Below are 20,513 nucleotides of genomic sequence, written 5' to 3'. Positions count from 1 at the left end.
TTTGCTGATCCTGCGAGGGGGGTTCCTCCATGGTAAAGTTGGGATAATCATCCTGACCCTGGCAGGGATGAGGCTCCACTGACATGGCCAACATGAAGCCTGGGGTGGCAACTGCCACGTTGTAGGTGCTTAATACATTGTCACCGCTACCATCCCCATCAGCGCCCCCCTGGGAGCAGCTGTCCAGAAGGCAGGGAGCCCCTTCCACAGGCCACACTGTGCCTGGTCTGGCTCCTCCACCACGTGCCCCACGCCCCACCCACCCCTCCAGCCAGCCCAGACCCTCCTTTGTCCAAACCCCAGGAAGCTGCCTCCAGGCAGGGATGTGGTTCAGCAGAAGCCACAAATATTTACCTTGGAGACCTCAGCCCAGCTAAGGTCTCGGCCCAAAGGCAAAGGGTAACTTCCCAGAGTGGGGAGCGCAGGATATAAGGCTGGACATCCAGACCCACTGTCCAGGTGAGGAGAGGAACAGACTGAGGACTCCGGCGTGTCCAGGTAAAAGTGGTAGGATACGGCCTGAAACCCTAGGGCACCAGGAAGGTTCTAAGCTGGAGCCACCTGTTGCAGTCAGGTCAAGAGCAGGACTGAGGCTTGGCCCTGAGGTAAGGTCCCTAAGTCCACTAGGACCCTCTGAGGTCAGGGCTAGAGGGAAAGAGGCACTCAGCCCCCTCACCCGGAAGACGAAAGAATAGCGATGAAGGAATTGGACTGGCTGAGTCTTTCCCTGACCTGAGCCCAGTGACATAAACCCACCGGGTACAAACCAATTGCTCTTTGCCCAGCCCATGCTAGGGTAATGCTAGGAACAAGGAGGAGTATCAGACTAACCTGGCCTCAAGTTATTCCCAGTATGGGCCAGTGTGGTACATGCTGTGCTCAAGGGAAGACCAGGGACACTATGGCAAAGTGCAGTCAGGGAAGGCTTCCTGGAAGAGGTGGCATGTCAGTTGAGAAGCCAAGCAGAAGCTGGCTGGACAAAGGAAGAGAGAAAGGCATCCCCTTGTAAAGGGGACAGCATAAGCAAAGGCCAGGAGGTTAGATATGATGTGGTGATTATGTGTATGGTGCTTGGATCTGGGGAGGAGACACTCTTCCACAGGAGGGATGCTACCACAGTGTTGGCTCCCTGAGCACCTCTGATAAGAGGACAGAGTGGTATGAAAAGATAATGAAGGGCAAATAGGGTCAAGGTGCTTGAAAGAAAAAGATGATGGGGTGAGGGTGAGGGGCTTCCTGGGCAGAAGAGCAGGGTGCAGGGCATTAGCTCTGTCTTCTGGCTTTGACTGCAAGGGGGTTCCTTCTGACCCCAGTATTAGTGATACTGTCATGATCATAATAACAGCTAACACTCATTGAGCTCTCCTGGCTCATTTAATCCTCCCAACAGCCCTGTGATTTAAGTACTATAATTATCCCTTATTTTACAGATGAGAAAACTGAGGCTCAGAGAGGGTAAGTCATTTGCCCCAATCACACAGCAAGTGGTAGAGGTAGGCCTCCAGCTAGGATCTGTCTGACCCTGAGGCCCGTGATACCTCTCTTCCACCCTCAGCCCTCATGGCCCAGACCTGCTCAGCGTAGGCTCAGATTCCCCATTCTCCCAGGGCTCCCAGAAGCCATCAATTCATTCAGCAACCATGTATTTATTAAACAACCCACCACATGCCAGGCACAATGGCAGGTGTCCGGGACACAATGGGGAGCAGCTAGATCCAACATTCCCCCCTGGAGCTCACAGCCCAGTTAGGAAGACAAAGGTTGAATCATGATAGCAAGTGTCTCGGAGAGCACGTGTCACTCCTGCTGAGAGACACATGTCATCCAGATGCCATGTTTGTCTTTGGCAACAAGAAACCCACAAGGTGAGCCAAGCGAGGGCTCAGATCTCAGGATCTTCCCTCCCTCTAAGCAGGACAGTCTGTAGGAGGCAGAATTTTCCCTGGAGCTCAGAGGCTGAGCCAGGGTGTAAGCTGGAGAGCTCGGGACCCGCTTATAGGAGCTGATGCTCTGCCCTGTGGCGGGGACAGAGTACAGCCAAGGAGCCAGAATCCCCCAAGGTCCTCTCCCAGGAAGGCACGCAGGCCTCTCCCTCCCTCTGGCTTCCTCTCCTGAGCTCCAAGAAGCAACCTATTCCCTTCTCAGGCCCCTTAGGATCAGGCAAACAGCTTTCCTGTCCTTTGGCATCCTACCTGAATACCCATTTCCCCCTGCCTCCAAACATCCTGTCCTGGGCAGACGGCAACCCCAAAGGCAACATTTCTCCAAGTGCAGTCTGGGGTCTCTGGTTGCAGGAGAGGGAAACCTTGGCAGAAGGGAAGTGTGGGCATAGTTCTAAAGGATGAATAAGAGTCCAGCAGGCAGATAAGGAAGGGGAAAAGCACCACAGGAAGCAGGAAGAGTTAGGACAAAGGTGCAGAAAACAGGACAGAACGGGGTATGTTCTGGGAACTTCAAGCAGTTTGGAATGATCGGAACTTTATAGAGCAAGAGAGAAATAAGCAGGAAGTAAAATTGGCTGAGGTTGGACTATGGAGGGTTTTAAGTGCCTGACTCTATGAAGCAGGGCACTGCTTCATTATGTCTATTTGCCAGATGAGAAAACTGAGGCCTAGAGAGGCTGAGCTGAGGGTCCAAAGCCATACAACTAGCACCTAGCAGCAGACTCAATGGTCGGGCTCCAGAGCTGACACTCTTAACCACTTCACTAAACAACCTCTTCTGGACTTTGTACCCCAAGTCACCAGGTATGGTGGGCCTGCCCTTGACCTCTCTGCCCAGCTAACAGGTTCTTTCACCTGTGCTCACCCCAGGTTCCATCCCCTGTCACTTGCTGCTCACCGATCCCCACAAAGATGGCTGGCCCATTCACTGTCACCCTCCTCTGTGGTTTACTGGCAGTTATGTTGGCTGGGGCCACCCTCAACCCCCCTGCAGTTCTTAGTCTCGGCCGAGAAATCATCAAAGAAAGTAAGTCTTGGGGTGCCTCCCTCTCCCTCTCACCCAACCCCCCCCAAAAAAAGCAAGTCTTGGTCATCCAGGCCTTACCACCATAAGGCAAGAGGGCAGGTGGAACAGCCCTCCAAAGGAGGGAGGGAGTTCCCCATCATTGGGAGTGTGCAAGGCACAACTGGGATCCCAGCTCTAGGGTGAGACTCAAGTGGATGAGTTGTAAAGGCTGGGAGTGTCTGTGATCTCAAGAGTCCATGATTCTAAGATCCTCCCTTCAATTCCATGATTCCATTGGGCTCCATCCTTCTTTGTGTCCCTCCAGAGCCTCTGCTGACAGGGCTTAACATTTTGTCCACTGACAAAGGAGGAATATTTACAAGTCCCACCTCCATTATCACGGAGCAGACAAAAGGAGCAACACACAGGGACTCTGGGCCACAGCAGGAGACACACCCCGCCCCCCCCCCCCCCCCCGCCGCTGTCATCCTGCCAGAGGGTTGAGGGAGCTGGGGTATTTATACACCAATTCCCATCCGTTGTGGGCTGAGGGCTGCTTCCAGAGCCACTTCCGGAGTCACCTGCTCTTCACACAAGCCAAATGGGCTCTGGCTGCCAGGGGAAAAGTCCAGCAGGGACCAGAACCTGGGACTCCCAGCCTCTCCTCTCTCAGCTCAGCACCTGAGGCTCTGTGGACAGCAGGCCCATGGGATGGGGTGCCAGAGAGTTGTTAGCAAGTATGTTTTGGCAGCCAAATAGCCCCCAACAAAGCCTTGGGGGTTCCCTGCCTTCTGGCAACAGGGAGTTTGCAAGCCTTGGGGGTTCCCTGCCTTCTGGCTCCGGAGAGTTTGCTGCTGGCTGGTGGGAGGCAGGCAGGCCCCTAGGCCCCTATCCCAGCCAACGCTCCTGCAAAGGCTGGCAATGCTCAGAGGGGTGAATGGCCCCACCTACACCCCACCTTAGTCCTTATGTGCAAATGACCTATCTAGACCATCATCCTCAAAGCCACATCTCACAGTAGATGGTAGGGATGGAGCCATCCATTCCCTGGCCTTATGTCCGGGTCCAGGCAGCCCTGGGTGATGCCCCCTCCCGGCCTAAAGCCACTGCCAAGCCATCCATCGCGCCCCTCCTGCTGGACCCTGACCTCTGGGATCTGCCTCCAGGGCTGACACAGGAGCTGAACGACCACGATGCCATCGCCATCCTCCAGCAGCTGCCTCTGCTCAGCGCCATACGGGAGAAGCCAGCCGGGGGCATCCCTATACTGGGCAATGTGGTGAACTCTATCCTCAAGCACATCATCTGGTAAGTGGAACAGGACCACGCTGGGCGCTAGATCCTCCCCGCCCCCCCCCCAGGACACACTTGGCGTGATCCCTTGGCCAGTCGAGTTAACAAGAACCATAAGAGAGTGACACAGGCACCCTAGTGGGATTACCCCAGAGGAAGGTGGCCTGGGGTAGGACAGTGAAGGGCAAAAGTGACACTTCTCGGTGGAAGTGGCAGGTGAGCCAGTGACTCCGTGCTCACCAGGAGACAAGAAGTAAATGGCATTCCAGGGAGTGGGACCAGCCTGGCAAAGGCACAGGGTGTGTGACAGTCACTCAGAATGGCTGACGCTCTCATCCCACGGTCTGGAACAGAGAGGTCAGTGGGGCTGGTCACAGAGGGTCTTCCGAGTAAGCCCAAGGCTCTGGGATTCATCTCTTAAGTGGCAGGGATCCATGGAAGCATCTTTAGCAGTGGTGGAGGGAAGGGTTGGGGGCCAGACCATGCTGGGTAAGAGTCAGTGGATGGGGCTTAGGTCCAGCTGCTGGCTGGACACCCCTGGCTGGGCACCAGGGGAGACAGGAAAGAGTTAGGGGGCCAGTTTTCAGATGATATTCAGTTGAGCATGAGGCATGAATTTCATCTGTCCCATGTCCCCTCCAGGCTGAAAGTCACCTCAGCCAACATCCTGCAGCTGCAGGTAGAACCCTCAGATGAGGGTCAGGGGCTGACGGTCAAGATCCCCCTGGACATGGTGGCTGGACTCAACACGTGAGTGTCCCCTCAGTCAGATACGGCAGGCCCAACAGGTTAATTCATGCATTGCCCCTTTCCTCCATGCAGGTATCTGGGAAAAGAGTCCCAGGCACAGGGAAGAGCAAGTGCAAAGGTCTTGAGGCAAGAGTCCTTTGCCCTGAGATGCTTGCTTTGTCCAAAGAATGGCAAAGAGAATAGAGAGGGGTGTGTGTGTGTACGTGTGTGTGTGTTAGAGAGAGAGAGGGTCCTCTAGGATCCAGGGAGGGCCCCTGGAGGGCACCAGTCTGTAGTTGGTGCAAAAGGGGGGTGGTGGAACAGAGGGAGAAAGAGTATCTTAAGCAAGCTCCATGCCCAAACTTGAAACCAATTCTAAGATCATGACCTGAGCCAAAATCAAGAGTCAGACACTTAACTGATGGAGCACCCCCCCAGATGCTCCCAGAGTTCCATTTTGTACATGTTAAATTTGAGGCACCTGTAAGACATCTGGGTAAAAAGTTGGGTGTAAGTTTGGGAACTGTTGACACGGGCAGAGAATTTAAACCAGGACAGGAATCCAAAACCTGAACCTGGTGGGGTGAAACCTAGAGGAGATGAGGAGAAACCATCAGAGGATCTTGAGCTGGGAGGTGAGAGAACCAGAAGACTGAGCTAGACAGCAGGCTTGCTCCACCCTGGGACTGAGACAGTGCGGGCACCTCCACTCTCAGACCCCTGGTCAAGACCATCGTGGAGATACACATGGAAACGGAGGCACAAGCCATCATCCACGTGAACACCAGTGAAAGGGGCGATGCCCACCTGGTCATCGATGACTGCTCCAACAGCCAGGGGAGCCTGCGGGTCAGCCTGCTGCAGAAGTGAGTGTGGCCGCCTCCTGCTGGGCTCCCACCACACCTGGGAGGGAAGCCAGGGGGTGAGGGAGAACACTGAGGCCCAGAGAAAGAAAGGGACTGATCTCTCCTGCCTCCTGAGCTGAGGCTCCTTTCAGGGACTCTGATGACAAAGAAAGTTCATGACATCAAGTGCAGAAACAGGGTTGGTGGGATTTCAGGCATTCTGCCTGGAAGTGGGGCAAACATTTCAAGGTGGAAAGGAGTCCCTCAACCCACCTTGGGCGGGCCTGAGTGGAGTCATGGGTAAAGATATGCTTTGGAGTCAAGCAAACCCATCACCTTCATTTACTGTCCATGTGCTGCTGACCAGTGCATCCCTATGACTCAGCTTCAAGGCCCCAGTGAGACGATGAGATCAGGCTACAGCCGTAAGCACTCAGCACACTGGACATGGTCCTTCCCTCCACTTCTCCTTATCAGGAGAATGGAGAGACATGCCAATGCCATCATCCCAGTCTCCAGCACACATTTCTAAAGACAACCCCCAGCTTCTACTCCCTGACAATTCTCAGCCTGGCTGAGATCTCAGCCATCTATACCTGGCTGGGGGTTTGGAACAGGCTGTGTGACCTTGAGCAAGTGCCTTCCTCCCCTGGGCTTTCTGTCTTCCCTTCTGTAAAATAGCATCATCTCAAGCTCTCTGATATGAGGAATTTGAGAGGCAGGGTGGGGGTTGTGGGTGGGTAGGGAGGGAAAAAATGAAACAAGATGGGACCAGGGAGGGAAACAAACCATAAGAGACTCTTAATCCCAGGAAACAAACTGAGGGTTGCTGGGGTGGTAAGGGATAGCGTGGCTGGGTTATGGACTTTGGGGAGGGTATGGGCTATGGTGAGTGCTGTGAACTGTGTAAGACTGATGATTCACAGACCTGTACCCCTGGGGCAAATAATACATTATATGTTAATTAAAAAAAAACAGAACAAAACAAAACAGCATCCTCTCTGACATGTCCTAATCTCTCTCCCCTTCTTCTCTCCGGAAGGCTCTCCTTCCTGGTCAACCCCTTAGCCGACACCGTCATGGGCCTCCTGATGCCAGCCCTGCCCAAACTGGTAAAAACTCAGGTGAGTGGACTCAGAGCCTCTCTGGCCTACAAAGATTGCTCCCCCTGTGGGGCTGGGGTGGAACTGCAAGCTGGTGCTCAGGGACCTGTGTCTCCTTGAGTGGGAAACTTGTGGGTCTGACCATTCTTTCAGTGGATCATTGAGGTAAAGGTAATAGAACTGCCAAAAGTCACCCAAGAGACCTTGAACAATGATGTGCTGATAAATTATTAACAACTGACTCTGGGGAGGGTGATTTGTAGCACTTGCTGATTTCTTTGGTGTAAACACGTGCTCCAAGGACAATTTCAAGCTACCTGTGGGATGTCACTGAGCAGAGTTGGTAAGAAACACACAGCAGCACACCACTGTATGGTATTTTCACCACATAAATGCGAATGACGTAAATAACCTCAAGAGAAATAGAGAATAGTAAAATACAACAAAATAATTAGGAAATAATGAGTTTTGAGTTCTCATTAGCTTTGCATTTAGTATAACTTATTTAGTCGTAAATTTGTATAATTTAATTTTTTTAAAGATTTTTTATTTATTTATTTGACAGAGATCACAAGCAGGCAGAGAGGCAGGCAGAGAGAGAGGAGGAAGCAGGCTCCCTGCTAGCAGAGAGCCCGATGCGGGGCTCAATCCCAGGGCCCTGGGATCATGACCAGAGCTGAAGGCAGAGGCTTTAACCCACTGAGCCACCCAGGTGCCCTGTATAATTTAATTTTTAATAATCTCTGGGTTTAGCCCATAGCTCAGAAATTCCTGAAAATTTAACACTTGGCCCTCACAAAGGGGTACGAGCTGGCTCGTCAGCCTGTGGTCTTCAAGTGTCTATCACCCCCAGGCCTGTTGGATTTATTTTTCTGAGTCAATAAACGCAAGTTCATTTTCTATGTCCCTTATATGTCACAGGTGAACTAAAACTTTAACTTTGACCATTGATTTCTACTGTAAATTCCAAGATAGGTTCACCACAGTGGGCCTCCTGGGGTTTGAAACACCTTGTCAGATAACTAATTTTTTTTATAATAAAACATTTTTGAATTGAAAAGATGATATAATAACTCAAATGACTTTGGGAGGAAAGTGCCCATAACCCTTCCACCTTAACTTGGCAGCCATTTTCTCTTTGTAGATATACGCCGTCCATCTCGACACACAGGCATTCTTTTTTTTTTTTTTTAAAGAATTATTTATTTATTTATTTGAAAGAGATAGATCACAAGTAGGCAGAGAGTCAGGCAGAGGGGGAAGCAGGCTCCCTGCTGAGCCCAATGTGGGGCTCGATCCCAGGACCCCAGGACCATGACCTGAGCTGAACGCAGAAGCCTAAACCACTGAGCCACCCAGGCACCCCAGGCATTCATATTTTTATTCCTTAAGTTATACCTATGTTCTATGCCACTGTATAATATTCATAATTATTGTAATAGCTGCAACATATTTAATACTTTACTGAACCATTCCAGAGAGACTGCTAAAAGGAACCTGAAAGTGAAGAATTCTGTAAGATTTGTCTTTTCTGATGTGAAATATTTTTTCAGAAATCTTTTTCTATTTAAAGGTGGGAGGTTTTTTTTCTCTTTATTTATTTTAGTGAGAGACAGGGAGAAAGTGAGAGCACAGTCAGGAGAGGCAGAGGGACAGGGAGACAGAGAAACTCAAGCGGATTCCACACTGGACACAGAGCCCGATGTGGGCCTTGATCTCCCAACCCCGAGATCACAACTTGGGTCGGAACCAAGAGCCAATCACTTAACAAGCTGCGCCACCCAGGTGCTCCTAAAGGTGGGAGTTTCTTAAAGTAGGCACAGCTGGAAATTTTTTCCAAGCTTCCAGCAAAATCATATTTTAATTGGCATCATACTTTACTAGCTAAAAAATGTATTTTCCACTAGAAAGTAGAGCATAAAAATGCTGTTTGGATAATATCTGTTTTTAAGAATAAAAGTATATGAGTATAATGAATGATATGAGAAAACTGGCATTCCATTAATCACCGTGGTTTCCCACCATGAGTTAGTGGATTTGACACAATGGTCACATGAATATTTTACATGAAATGGAGGGAAAAAGCACACCATGTTTAAATCTGCCAGGAACCCACCTAGAAAATGCCAAAGCCCTTTTCAGTGGAAATATCTGTGTCCCAACCCTAGTTGCACATCAGAACCACCTGGGAAAGCTTTTAAAAATCCTGATGGAATTTCCTATGTAATGGGGCTAGGCAGGGCCGTAGTATCCCACAGAGTTCTAACTGGTTTCCTGGAGGGTTCTAATGTGTACTCAGAGTTGAGAGTCCCTGGTGGAAGTGAAGGAAAGGTAACCGTGAGAGATGGTGTCAAGGTTTCCAGCAGCACATTCCCATGAGGGACACGCTGGCCCTTGGCAGTGAATGCTGGGGGTCTCCAAGCCCAAGTCCTCCATCCTCCCTGGGTTCTGCATTGGCAAAGCAGCTAGAAGCAGGGAATGGGTTTTTCATAGAAAAAGTTAACTGTGCATCGAAAACTCTCACAGTGCACTGCCCTGGAAAATCGGCTGCCTAGAGCAGAGAACAAGACTCTGGGTTTGTTTGTTTTTTAAGATTTGTTCATCGATTTGAGAGGGAGAGAGAGAGAGAGAGCATGAGCAGGAGGGCGCTAGGGGGAGGGAGAGAGAATCCCAGTCAGAACCCACACTGAGTGCTGAGCACGACATGGGGCTTGATCTCACAACCCTGAGATCATGACAAGAGTTGGATGCTTAACCGACTGTGCCACCCAGGAGCCGGAGAACAAGACTCTTGAGTCCCACAAGCAAGTGAGTCAAAGGTTTAACCTCCACCTTAAGCAAAACAGGTGAGGCCAGGATTCCATGAGGCCAGGGTTTCTTACCTTTCACATTATCGACATTCGGGTCATAGAATTCCTTGCTGTGGGAGCTGTCCTGCACACTGTGGGATGTCTACTGGCATCCCTGGACTCTAACCACCAGATACATAACACCTTCCCCTCCAGTTGTGACTCCAGCAACTTCCAGATATCTCCTAGGCAAAAGAATCAGCCCCCAGCTGAGAACTGCTAGCAGTTTTAGTGGAAGAAGAGCTCAGTAGACAAAGGGAGGTGTTGGAGCTAGAAACCCACAAGAGGCACAGAGGTTGTTCAGGAGTCTGGCTGGGTCTAGAGTCTGTTCTAGAGTCCCCCCCCCCATTCTAGAGTCTGACGTGCAGAAGGAGCTCAGTAATGACTAGCTGGCCAAGTAGGTGAATGAAGAAATACATTCTCCATTTTCCTCTTATGGAAAACATGGGCTTTCGTGAACAGGACAAGGAGTCCAGTGGGGAGGGCAGCTGGCCAGAAGGGTGCACCCTGGGCATAGGGTAAGGGACAAACCAGTGCAAAAGAACCCAGGCAACACCAGGGGTCAGGGGGACTCTCAACAGCAGGGATGGCTGGTGGAGAGACACAACACCAAGTCCTCAATCCCATGGACAGAAGCCCGGCTGGCCATGGGCATATGGGCTCAGGCTGGGTGGGCCAGGCACGGGTCGCTGTGGGGCCGTGTTCTGGCCCCTCGATCATGGAGCCTCTGCATTTGTGCTGTTGCAGCTGTGCCCCGTGATCAAGGCAGCCTTTGAGGACATGCAAGCGGATCTCCTGCAGCTGGTGAGGGGTAGGTGATCTGCTCCCTCCCACCTCTTTCCTTTACTGCTGAGCCAGCCTCCACACCCTGGCTCTGCCCAGGAGAGGCCTCGAAGGTCAAGCCTGAGCAGCAACTTGGCCCAGCAGCAAGTGCAATGAGCATCTGTGAATCCCTCCCAAAAATAAGCAGATGGGAATTCACCACAGCTGTGATTTCACAAGTACCTACTATGTGCAAGTGTCTCTGTGAGTCAGGTTTCCCAGTTCAAATCCCAGCTCTGCCTTGATTTTCTGTCACTTTGGGAAGGCCACTCCACCTCCTTATCCTTAGTTTCCTCCTCTGTAAAATGGGGTTTCTACATCCCTACATCACAAGATTGTTAGTGAGGATTAAAAGTTTACAGGGAGGCTCCCGGCACATACCAGGCGCTCTGCCCACCCAGAAAAGTGCTTGCGAACGGGAGCTGAATGAATGAACAAACGAATGTGTGATGAGACAGCAGTTACTTCAGGCTATTAGAGAAGCGAAAACAAGGGAAGAGGCAAGACATGTGCTCAGGAAGGAGACCATTTCTCCTTCCCTGAGAGTAGCAGGGATGGGAGGACACAGGCTTCTGCATGACTTCACAATTATACGGTGCTCAGAGGTCTCAGAGTGGGAATTAGCAGGAAGAAGAAAATGCTACCATCCACTGTTTCGGGATCTGAAGCAGCTCACTCAGAGAGTGACCAGGCGGAGGGGAAGAAGAGAAAGGAATCAGTACGCAGTGAGCACCCAAAGAGCTCCTACTGGGCTGGGTTCCAGATAACTCCAGGAAGTAGCCATCATCACCCCACTTCACAGATAAGAAAACTGAGGCTCAGAGAGATCAAGTCATTTGTCCAGGTTCACAGAGGAAATTAGTGATTGGAGAAGGCTTGACCCCACTTCTGCAAGTTCCAAGTCTGGTGTAATTTAGATGTGAGCCAACTTAAATAGGAGCCAGTCCTGTTCAACCTATGAGGCAATTACTATTGTATCTACCCCCATTTTAAGATGAGAAAATTGAGGTTCAAAGGTAGGATTGAGTAGCCAAGGCTACTGGGGATGGAACAGATATCCATCTGGCTCCTCTGCTCCTCAGAGGCAGGGCAGATCTCCCCAGGTGAACAGGTGGCCCAAGGATCCACTCCCTGACTGTCCCTGATCCTCTCCCCGTGCCCCCCCCCACCCCCCCCCCCAGCCCTCCCCATGCTCCGCCCACCAGCCGGGGTAGGTGAGACACCACTGCCACCTGGCGGCCAGGCAGGGACTCCTCAGGCGAACACAAACTATCCAGTGCACAGATGGGCGTGCACCAGGGACTCGGTCCTGGTGAGGTGTGCAAATCCCAGTCCCCTGGAGGAGGTAGAGAGTTATAAACAATAGGTCAGTCCTGTTCCAAACCAGGACCTTGGCATCAGACCGACTGGGTTCAAATCCGTTCACAATATGACCTTGAGCAAGTCATTTTGCTTTTCTGAGCCTGTTCCCCATCTGTAAAATGGGGGTAATAATAGGACCCACCTCTTAAAGTTATTGTGAAGACTGAGTGTAAAGTTTAAGTATAAAGGTTTAGCACAGAACGTGGCACTTGATGGATGCACAGTAAATGTCATTCTCATCATTGTTCTCATTGTCAACATCGTCATTCCTTCTCCTCCCTACCAACCCCTAGGCAATAATGCAGCTCCAGCCAAAAGCAGCCCCCAAAGCGCCCCATCCAAAACTGCCCTCCTCCCTCATAGAACTTTCCTCTTGTCTCCGAGCAGCGCCTGTTTCCCTCGGCTCTAACCGGCTGCAGTTCGACTTTCTGTCTCCTGCCATCAAGGGTAATGTCATCCAGCTCGAGCTGGGGGTGAGTGTCACGGGTCCTCAAAAGTAAAGTGGAAACATCACTGCCCTTCTCTGACTGCCAAGGACCAGATACCACGGGTCTGTTTCAGGGGAGAAAACACCACTCACAGTTAGGACACACAGGCTGATTTAGAACTCAGGGGGCCAAACCTGTCCCATGTAATCCATCCTGATGGAGGAAACCAGGAGATGGAATCCAAGGGCGACACTCAGAGCATCGGCCGCAGTGATCTGGCTTCAGCCTCTGGTTTCCCCAGTCAGAGCCCAGCGTATGCACGGGGGGCTCTTGGCCTTCCTCTCAGGCGAGCCCCTGCCAAACCCCAAATATCTGATGACCTTGAAACAAGAGCCCAGGATCAAGACGCAGCCCTGGAGATCACACAGACCTGAGTGTCTCTCCCAGCTTCACAACTCCCTGGCTGTGTGACTTTGGGCAAGTTCTGTCACTTCCCTGAGCCTCAGTTTCCTCATCTGTAAAATGGAGATAGTACTGGTCACCAAGAGGAAGATGAAGTGAGGCTGCACAGGGCCTGGCAGGCAGGAGAAGCCGGGAACTGCCAGTGCTCTGTGAAATGTGGGGCTGCACACTCACACTGGGGCTGGGGTCCCTGAGGGACCAGGCGAACCTGGACAGCGGGAGGCCCAGCACAGTTTCCACAGATCCTTTGGGAAACCGTAGCAATCAAACATTTTCACCAATTTTGTTGCAGTTTTGAATTTTTCCTTCATCCAAAGGGTTCATGAGGTATCTGAGAAGTCAAAACCTAAGTGCCAAAGAAGACCTCTAGGTTTTAAAAAATCAGAGATTAACTGAGGGGTGCTGGTGGAGTCGATGTTGCTGGCCACGTGAGATCACTTATCACCTCAGGAAGGGCACTGAATTCCAAGCTAAGCTTCCTGTCAGCAAAGGCACAAAGGGAAATAGGCTGAATGGTATCATTTTCTTCTAGGTCGTTCCTGGGTAAGCTTTTGGAGTTCAAGTTCCTAGCCAACTGTCTGCTTCGTGTCTTCTTAGGCCAAGTTGTTGGACTCCAATGGAGACGTGACCAAGCAGTTCAACAAGTCTGCAGTTTCCCTAATGGTGCCCTACCTGGACAGCACCCCCTTCAGCCTCACCATGAGGCAGGATGTGGTGAACGCTGCCGTAGCTGCCTTGCTCCCTCCAGAGGAACTCGTAGTCCTGTTGGACTATGTGGTCAGTCTTGGCATGAGAGGGCTCCCTCTGCTGCATCATGGGAATGTCCTGAATCAAGGGGGCTCAAGGACGCCCTAAGCCTCTGAGCAGTAATCTCCTGTCAGGCTCAGTTTAATCCCTCCAGTAATAGAGAACTCACTCCCTCATCTAACAGACTCTGCCTCTGACATAGAGCTCTAAAGCTGCAAATTCCCTTGTAACATCCAGCACCAGGCCTAGTTCTGCTCTCTGGAACCTGATACACCTGCTTCTTTTACTAAATAATGATCCCATTGAGCCAAAGGGCATCTTAGATAGTGAGTAGTCCAAGGATAGCAGTCATGCCCCTACTCTCCACTGTGGGACCCATGGCAGACATCACTAATCGATCAGGATCCTTCTTACTATTGAGCCTCGATGACAACATGGTCTTGGAATCCTTATCAACCCAGCACAGCAGACAACCACCACCAGTCAGCTGGAGTATGCCACCTCCTCCACAGTGACCAATGGGGAAACTGAGACCCAGAGGGGAAGGGGTGGCCCAAAGTTGGTATGATGAGAAAAGGGGAATGGTCACCAGCAATCACATTCATGACTATGGTAAGAATTAGGTCACGTCTACATGTCCTTAGGGAGCAGGGAGCTGCCCAAGACCCACTACCACCAACAACCCACAATAGAAGTCCAGGCCAGTGAGGACCCCATACCCCGCAGCTGTTGACACAGGGGCTGGTTTCCACCAGTGACATTCATGGTGTCACCACCCTGGGTCCTGGGGATCCAGGCAGTGAGGCTGCTGGAGGTGTGTCTCCCCTCTCCCTCCAGCTGACCTGCTCTGCCTTCCCCTCATCCTCAGCTTCCTGAGCTGGCCCGCCGGTTGAAGTCCACCATCCAGGTGATCAGTGAACAGGTTGGTCCACTTGCCATCTGCAGGCTGATGGGTGCTGTGGTCTGTCCACTGACCTCTGGGGAGTAAAGTACATGTGGGACTGCTCCGCATCCTTCCAGCTGTCCTCACCAAGATTTCAGTCTAGCAGGGCAGTGTGACCTGGATCATGTACACAGATGATATTTCTGTTACAAGTGCGGTGACCAAGGATAGATTCTAGGAGTTATGAGGGCATTACTGGAGCACCTAATATAACCCAGGAAATGAGAGAGAGCTTCCCTGAAGAGAAGGGTATTGACGGAGGGAGATACAAAACCAAAGGCCATGAGATGGGGCCAGCAACAATCCACTCCAGGATCGGGGAGAAGGACGGTGGCTGGACCAGGAGAGGAAGGAGGGAGGCCAGGAAGGGGGACAGGGCCAGGCCACAGGGGCTACATGGGCCTGTGGGCCATGGTCAGGCCCTTGGGAGGCCTCATGCGGATCTGATGTCCTTCCAGGCTGTGAATCAGCTGGGGCCCACACAGATGGTGAAGATCCTAACTCAGGAGACCCCAGAGCTCCTTCTGGAGGAGGGCAGTGCCAAGGTGGCCCAACTGATCGTGCTGGAAGTCTTTGCCACCAATGAAGCCCACCGCCCCTTCTTCACGCTGGGCATTGTGAGTTCAACTGTCTGTGGCACGAGCAGCAACCTGGGAGACCCTCCTGTTCGCTGTTCCTGTTCACCCCTCTTGCTTTGCTACCCAGCTCTGGTCCTGTGACTTTATTAGTCACCCAGCTCTGGTCCTGTGACTTTATTAGTTAAGCTCTTTGGGCAGTCACTTAACTCACATGTGCAGAAGGAATTGTACGAGCTCATATACCTGAGAAGTGCAGACGGTCTGGCTTCAAAAACAGCTGCATCCAGGCGCTCATCTTTACTCTCCTCTTCCCATCTGGCAACTTTGTTTTCCTATGTACTGTGGTCATCCTCAGAGAGATTATCCCCTCGTGGAAGCTCCCCATGCTGATAATATCCTATCAGATTGGCAACATCAGCAGGAAAAGCCTTTCTCCCCTTCCACTTGACACAACCCCTGAAAGGAACGGGCTTTTCTCCCTGCAGGAAGCCAGCTCAGAAGCCCAGTTTTACACCAAAGGGGACCGACTTATGCTCAACTTTAATGAAATCAGGTAAATGTGTAAATCATTCTCCCAGCCTGTGACCACTGGGTTGCTTTAAACACGCAGTGTTTTGAACCTCTGAGGTGTGAGCATGGAGTAAAGATATTCTGGAATGTGCAGAAAGGTGGCCTAGCCTGGACTGTCCCGTTTTGGGGACCAAATATCAAAGACAGGCAAGGAAAGAAGAGTGGCTTTGCAGCAGCCATGGGACAGGCTGACCCTGGCCATGGGAACAGCATGCCCACAACCATCCCCTCCGCCCATCCTGGATGACCCCAAGACGCTGGCAGTGAGCGTCAAGCCCCGATGCTGACCCCATGAGCCCAGCCTGGAAGCACAGTGCTCCAGCTGCCTTTTGCTCCTCTGCCCACCTTCTCCCCACATCCCACAGCCCTCCTGCTACCCAAAAGGGAGTTCAGGGGTTGCCAACTGGACCCCCTTGGCACAAATCAAACCCTACATAGTAGGTGTTCCATAAATATTTGTTGAATGAGTGAGTGAATGAATGAATGAATGAATGAGAGGCCATTCTCAAGGGCATCTTCTGTTGCAGCTCTGATCGGATCCACCTGATGAACTCAGGCATTGGGCTGTTCAACGTGAGTATTAATAGATTGTCCCTGGGGCATGGGGGACAACCCAGGATGGTCCATTTAAAAAAAGAGACACTGACCAAGAATTGCTTGGAACAAGGTCACCCCTGGTGGGCTGGCCAGCCTCCACATTAACAGCCACAAAGTCCAACCTCCTTGCTCTGGTGTTTGCTGAGCACCTACTAAATGCCGGACACAGCTGAGAACACAGGCATACTCACAGATACACAGATACACATTCACTTTTCTGCTATAACATTGTGATCCCTAATTAGAAAACAAATGCCTTTTTGTGATCTCGTTTTGCTCACACAGACTCATCTCAGTAACCCTGGACAGCCCCTTCCCTCTGCTCCTCCATTGCCCCAGCTGACTCAGAGTAGATCAGAGATCTCAGACTGGCTGCATCCTGTCTTCAGTCTTTGTTTTGTTTTTTGGTCCACATGTTGTTTTTTGTTTGTTTGTTTGTTTGTTTGTTTTTAATTTTATTTTTGGCTAACTTGTTAAGTGGAGAGGTTCCCACATGAAAATCAGAACTTTGACTTCACTGGAGAAGTCAAAACTCAGGAAACAGGGTAAAATTCCCTCAAGGCAAATTCAGCTAGAACACAGCAGTGGAGCCCCTGAGGGTAGGGGGTGTATCCCTCTCATGCTCCCGACCCCACACCAACACACCTACACACTAGGACGCAGGGCCCAGCTGGATTGGTTCTGCCCCCAGCCTGGCTGGTCCCAGGAACCCTCATAGCTCTGACTGGCAGGAGCCTGGGATTCCAGCATCTCCCCTGGCTGCCCTGGCCATGGGGCGGGGCTTGGGGGACTTGGGATCCTCAGCCAGGGTAACATGCCCCTCTCTTTCACAGCCTGAACTTCTGAGAAACAGCACCACTGAGATCCTCGTCTCTGTCCTACTGCCAAACGAGAACGGTGTGTCCCTTTGCTATCCATCCCCCAACCCTCAGGGTTTTGAGGATGGGTGCTTCACTCCTCCTGCCTGCATCTCACTTTCCATCCATTCTCAGAGCCTGCTTCCAATTCTGCCTCCTCCAGGAAGCCTTCTTGGTTGCCCAACTCAAAATGACCTCTTCCATCCCCAACTTTCCAGTCCAGTTCCTTTATGAGTACCAGGAGGCAATGCCCCTGCCTCAAAGGGCTGATGGCTGGAGAGAGACAGGGGTGTAAACAGCTAGAGCACACTCAAGGTACCTCAGGGAGCCCTGGGTTCAAGCGCTGATTCCCCTTCTTGCTGGCTACCTGGCCTTGAATAAGTTACCTTATCGTCCTAACTCAGTTTCTCAACCTGTAAAATGGGAAAATAAAAGCACCTTCCTCCGGCACATAATGGAGAGGATGTTTATAAGGGGCTGAAGGAGGAGCCTGGCCCAAGTGGGTCTCAACATCTCTTAACCGTTGTTGCATTGTTGTTTGTGTTATTGGTGGAGGAAGCCGAGAGAAATGGTCGAATTCCTCTAACTAAGCCCCGGGTTGTGGGGGTGGGGAGAATTATTAACCTCTGCCAAATACATTTTTTCACTTCTTTATTTTATTAGAGTAGGAAACCTCAATGTATCGACACCTCTGTTGAATGACAGGAGCCCCTGATGGTTCTTTAACAGAAGTGTGACAAAGCATGTGAAAGGAGCCCGTGGAAGACTCCAGCAGCTGGTGCTGGAAGCACAGGGCAGGGAGATGAGGCTGGCTGGGTGCTGGGGCCAGAGGGCAGCTGAGCAGAGGCAGGAGGGACAGTATGCTGGACCCTGAGTCCCCCTCCCCGTGGCTGCTCAATCCTATCCCAAGCCCAGGGCCTCTGACCACATTTATTATTTCAGGCAAATTAAGATCTGGGATCCCGATATCGATAGTGAAAGCCTGGGGATTCGAGGAAGCTTCATCCTTTCTTACCAAGGTGAGTAGGATTAAATGTCCTGCCCCCGGGGAGGGCACAGTTGCTGGGGGAGTCCTGGGCTGGGAGGCAGGTGCTGCACTCCAGTGCCAACCCAGCCAGTCACTCATCGGGGGGGCCTGGACTGGCTCCTTCTTTTCTCCGGGCCTCACTTCCTTTTCTGTAAGCGTAAGAGTGTGAGTGTCCTAGCCTGGGGAGCATTCCCCTCCAGCCCTCTCTCCACTCTACCTGTTACTCATTCATGCACTGGTTCCTTCATGCAGTAAGGTTTGCCCCATGGTAAGTGATCAAGAGAGGCTCACTGAGCATTGACCCTCCTTGACAGCTGCTAGGGAGGGGGGCCATAGCAGCATCACTCCCAGCCCCCCAAAATTAGCATTAATAATATTCAATAGCCCATCATTGTTTCATGCCACTGAACAGCATCTTGTTTAGTCTTCACACCCATCGATGGGGCGGATCCTGCTGTAATCCTCATTTTACAGATAGGGAAACTGAGACTCAAAAATGGCAAATGCATTTCCAAAGACACACACACAGTAGGTGGCAAAGTTGGGATTTGCACTCCGCAACAGCCCTTAAAACACCTGCTTTGGGCCCCAGCTTCTGCAGGAGCCATGACAGCAAAGTGGGCCTTCTCCATCAGCCAGCCAGCAGGCATTTCCTAAGCAGCTACTGTGTACCGGGCACCGACCACAACACTGAACAAAACCACTACCTTCTGGAAGTTTCTAGTCCACTCTAGGTGGGGGAGGCATTGAAAGCAGAATTATTTAGAATTAAGAAAACCCACAAGTGATTGCCTACCTATGCTGCCATGGCCAAGGTGTCCAACCCAAGGCTAGAAGGCGCTTTGGGCCAAAACTTTAACTCGTTTTAGTCCTGATTTGCCCAAAGCTGTGAACTGGTATCACTGACTTCCTGAGCTTTTTTGTTCTGGAGAAATTCAGAGAGGAAAGGAAGTCTGGAAAATGCCTCCCCCTGCCACAAGGTCAAGGGTAGGAGGCTTTGTTAACTAGTTTCAAAGGCAAGTTGATGTATGACTTATTATCAGTGGCCCACCCTCAAAATCTGTGTCTACCCTTCAGCTGGCTGTGATGGAGGATAGTGAGAACAGGGCTGTGGCCAGCACAGAGAGGGGCTGGAAGTCAAGACTCAGGAACTGGAGGACCAGTACAATCCCAGCTCTGCCTCTCTCTAGCCATGACCTCGGGCAGGTCCTCTGTCCTGAGCCCAGCTTCCGCCTCCATAAAACCCAGCAGATGTGCGAATACATCAGTCATACTTGAATGCACTACATTACAATGACCCAGTTATAATATAAGGAGTTTATCTAAAAAACATATTATACTTGATTCATGTTGGGTGAGCAAGTTTCCATACAACTGGATGGCTAGAGCTTGGTTTCGTTCACATATCTCTTATGAAGGGGCATTTGGCTACTTTCCTTTTTTTTTTTTTTTTTCCAGTCAGCTTAAATTGCATAATCCATCATTTGCACCTTGGGTTGGAAAGGTAGCATATCATTCTTTGGATCCGTTTCCAAGTTTCCTGTTTTGCTCTATTCATTTATTTTGAATGAGCAGCCCATTGATTTCCTTTTTATAGCTTTGTAATATATGTTTTAAAAGCTAGCTGAAGGAAAGAATAAACGGACAGATATGAGATAAATCAAGTAGGGTTTAGAAAGAGTTAATGGTAGAATCTAGGTGCTTAGTAGACAAGTGGTCCCAGGGAAATTCTTTCCACTCTGCTCTCTGTTTAAAAATTATAATAATAAAATATTGGGGGAAATCTAATAGGTTAAGTTCCTTGCATCACACTTAGGTTCAAAAGAAAAAAAAAGGCAGAGTGTTGTTATTAAAAAGTTAGCTGGCTAGGACCCAGTGAATACAGCTGAATGCAGATCAAAATCTGCACTTTATGAGACTTCTTGGGGAGTTTTGGGGATCTCCTGGGCTTGGGGACAATGGTCCTACACAGTCCCAGCTTCTGCATGCAAATACTTTGTCCGTACCCCAGATCCCTGCACCGTGTCACTGTTCATATACACTACTGTTCACATTACTCCTCTGACCCTTCAGGGAATTCTGTGTACGTTCAAGGTCATGATCCCCAGTGCCAGTGGCCACCCCGTGGAGGACCACCAGCATAAACACTGAATTGACTTTTTTCCTCCAACTCCAGGATTCCCTTGTGATCACTCCAGCCTCCTCTTAGACCCCCGGACTGCTCTCCTCTCTCCCATGAAGACTTGGATGATGGCCATCCAGGGTAGGCTGGGTCCCAGAGGGAGTACGGAAGCCAGCTCTGTAGACTCTCTCTCTCTTCTGCAATAAATAAATGCCTGTTTGTGACTCCCA

General features: G+C 50.9%; 1 protein-coding gene across 1 annotated transcript; it reads left to right on the top strand.

The window, feature by feature from the left end:
• The first annotated feature begins 457 nt into the window (after positions 1 to 457).
• On the top strand, positions 458 to 20,513 carry LOC111141513 (BPI fold containing family B member 1). The gene is made up of 16 exons (XM_022494116.1): positions 458 to 498; positions 2,814 to 2,970; positions 4,116 to 4,257; positions 4,885 to 4,992; positions 5,688 to 5,837; positions 6,859 to 6,940; positions 10,516 to 10,579; positions 12,340 to 12,425; positions 13,440 to 13,619; positions 14,458 to 14,511; positions 14,991 to 15,149; positions 15,596 to 15,663; positions 16,208 to 16,253; positions 17,111 to 17,174; positions 18,077 to 18,153; positions 20,338 to 20,513. Exons 2-16 carry the CDS (start codon positions 2,856 to 2,858, stop codon positions 20,368 to 20,370), a joined length of 1,428 nt encoding a protein of 475 aa, XP_022349824.1. The 5' UTR covers positions 458 to 498; positions 2,814 to 2,855; the 3' UTR covers positions 20,371 to 20,513.

This window comes from Enhydra lutris, unplaced genomic scaffold, assembly GCF_002288905.1.
Source record: "Enhydra lutris kenyoni isolate GAN:26980312 unplaced genomic scaffold, ASM228890v2 scaffoldscaffold6, whole genome shotgun sequence".
In the NCBI taxonomy this organism is placed as follows: domain Eukaryota; kingdom Metazoa; phylum Chordata; class Mammalia; order Carnivora; family Mustelidae; genus Enhydra; species Enhydra lutris.
This window is presented reverse-complemented; position numbering and strand designations above follow the sequence as displayed.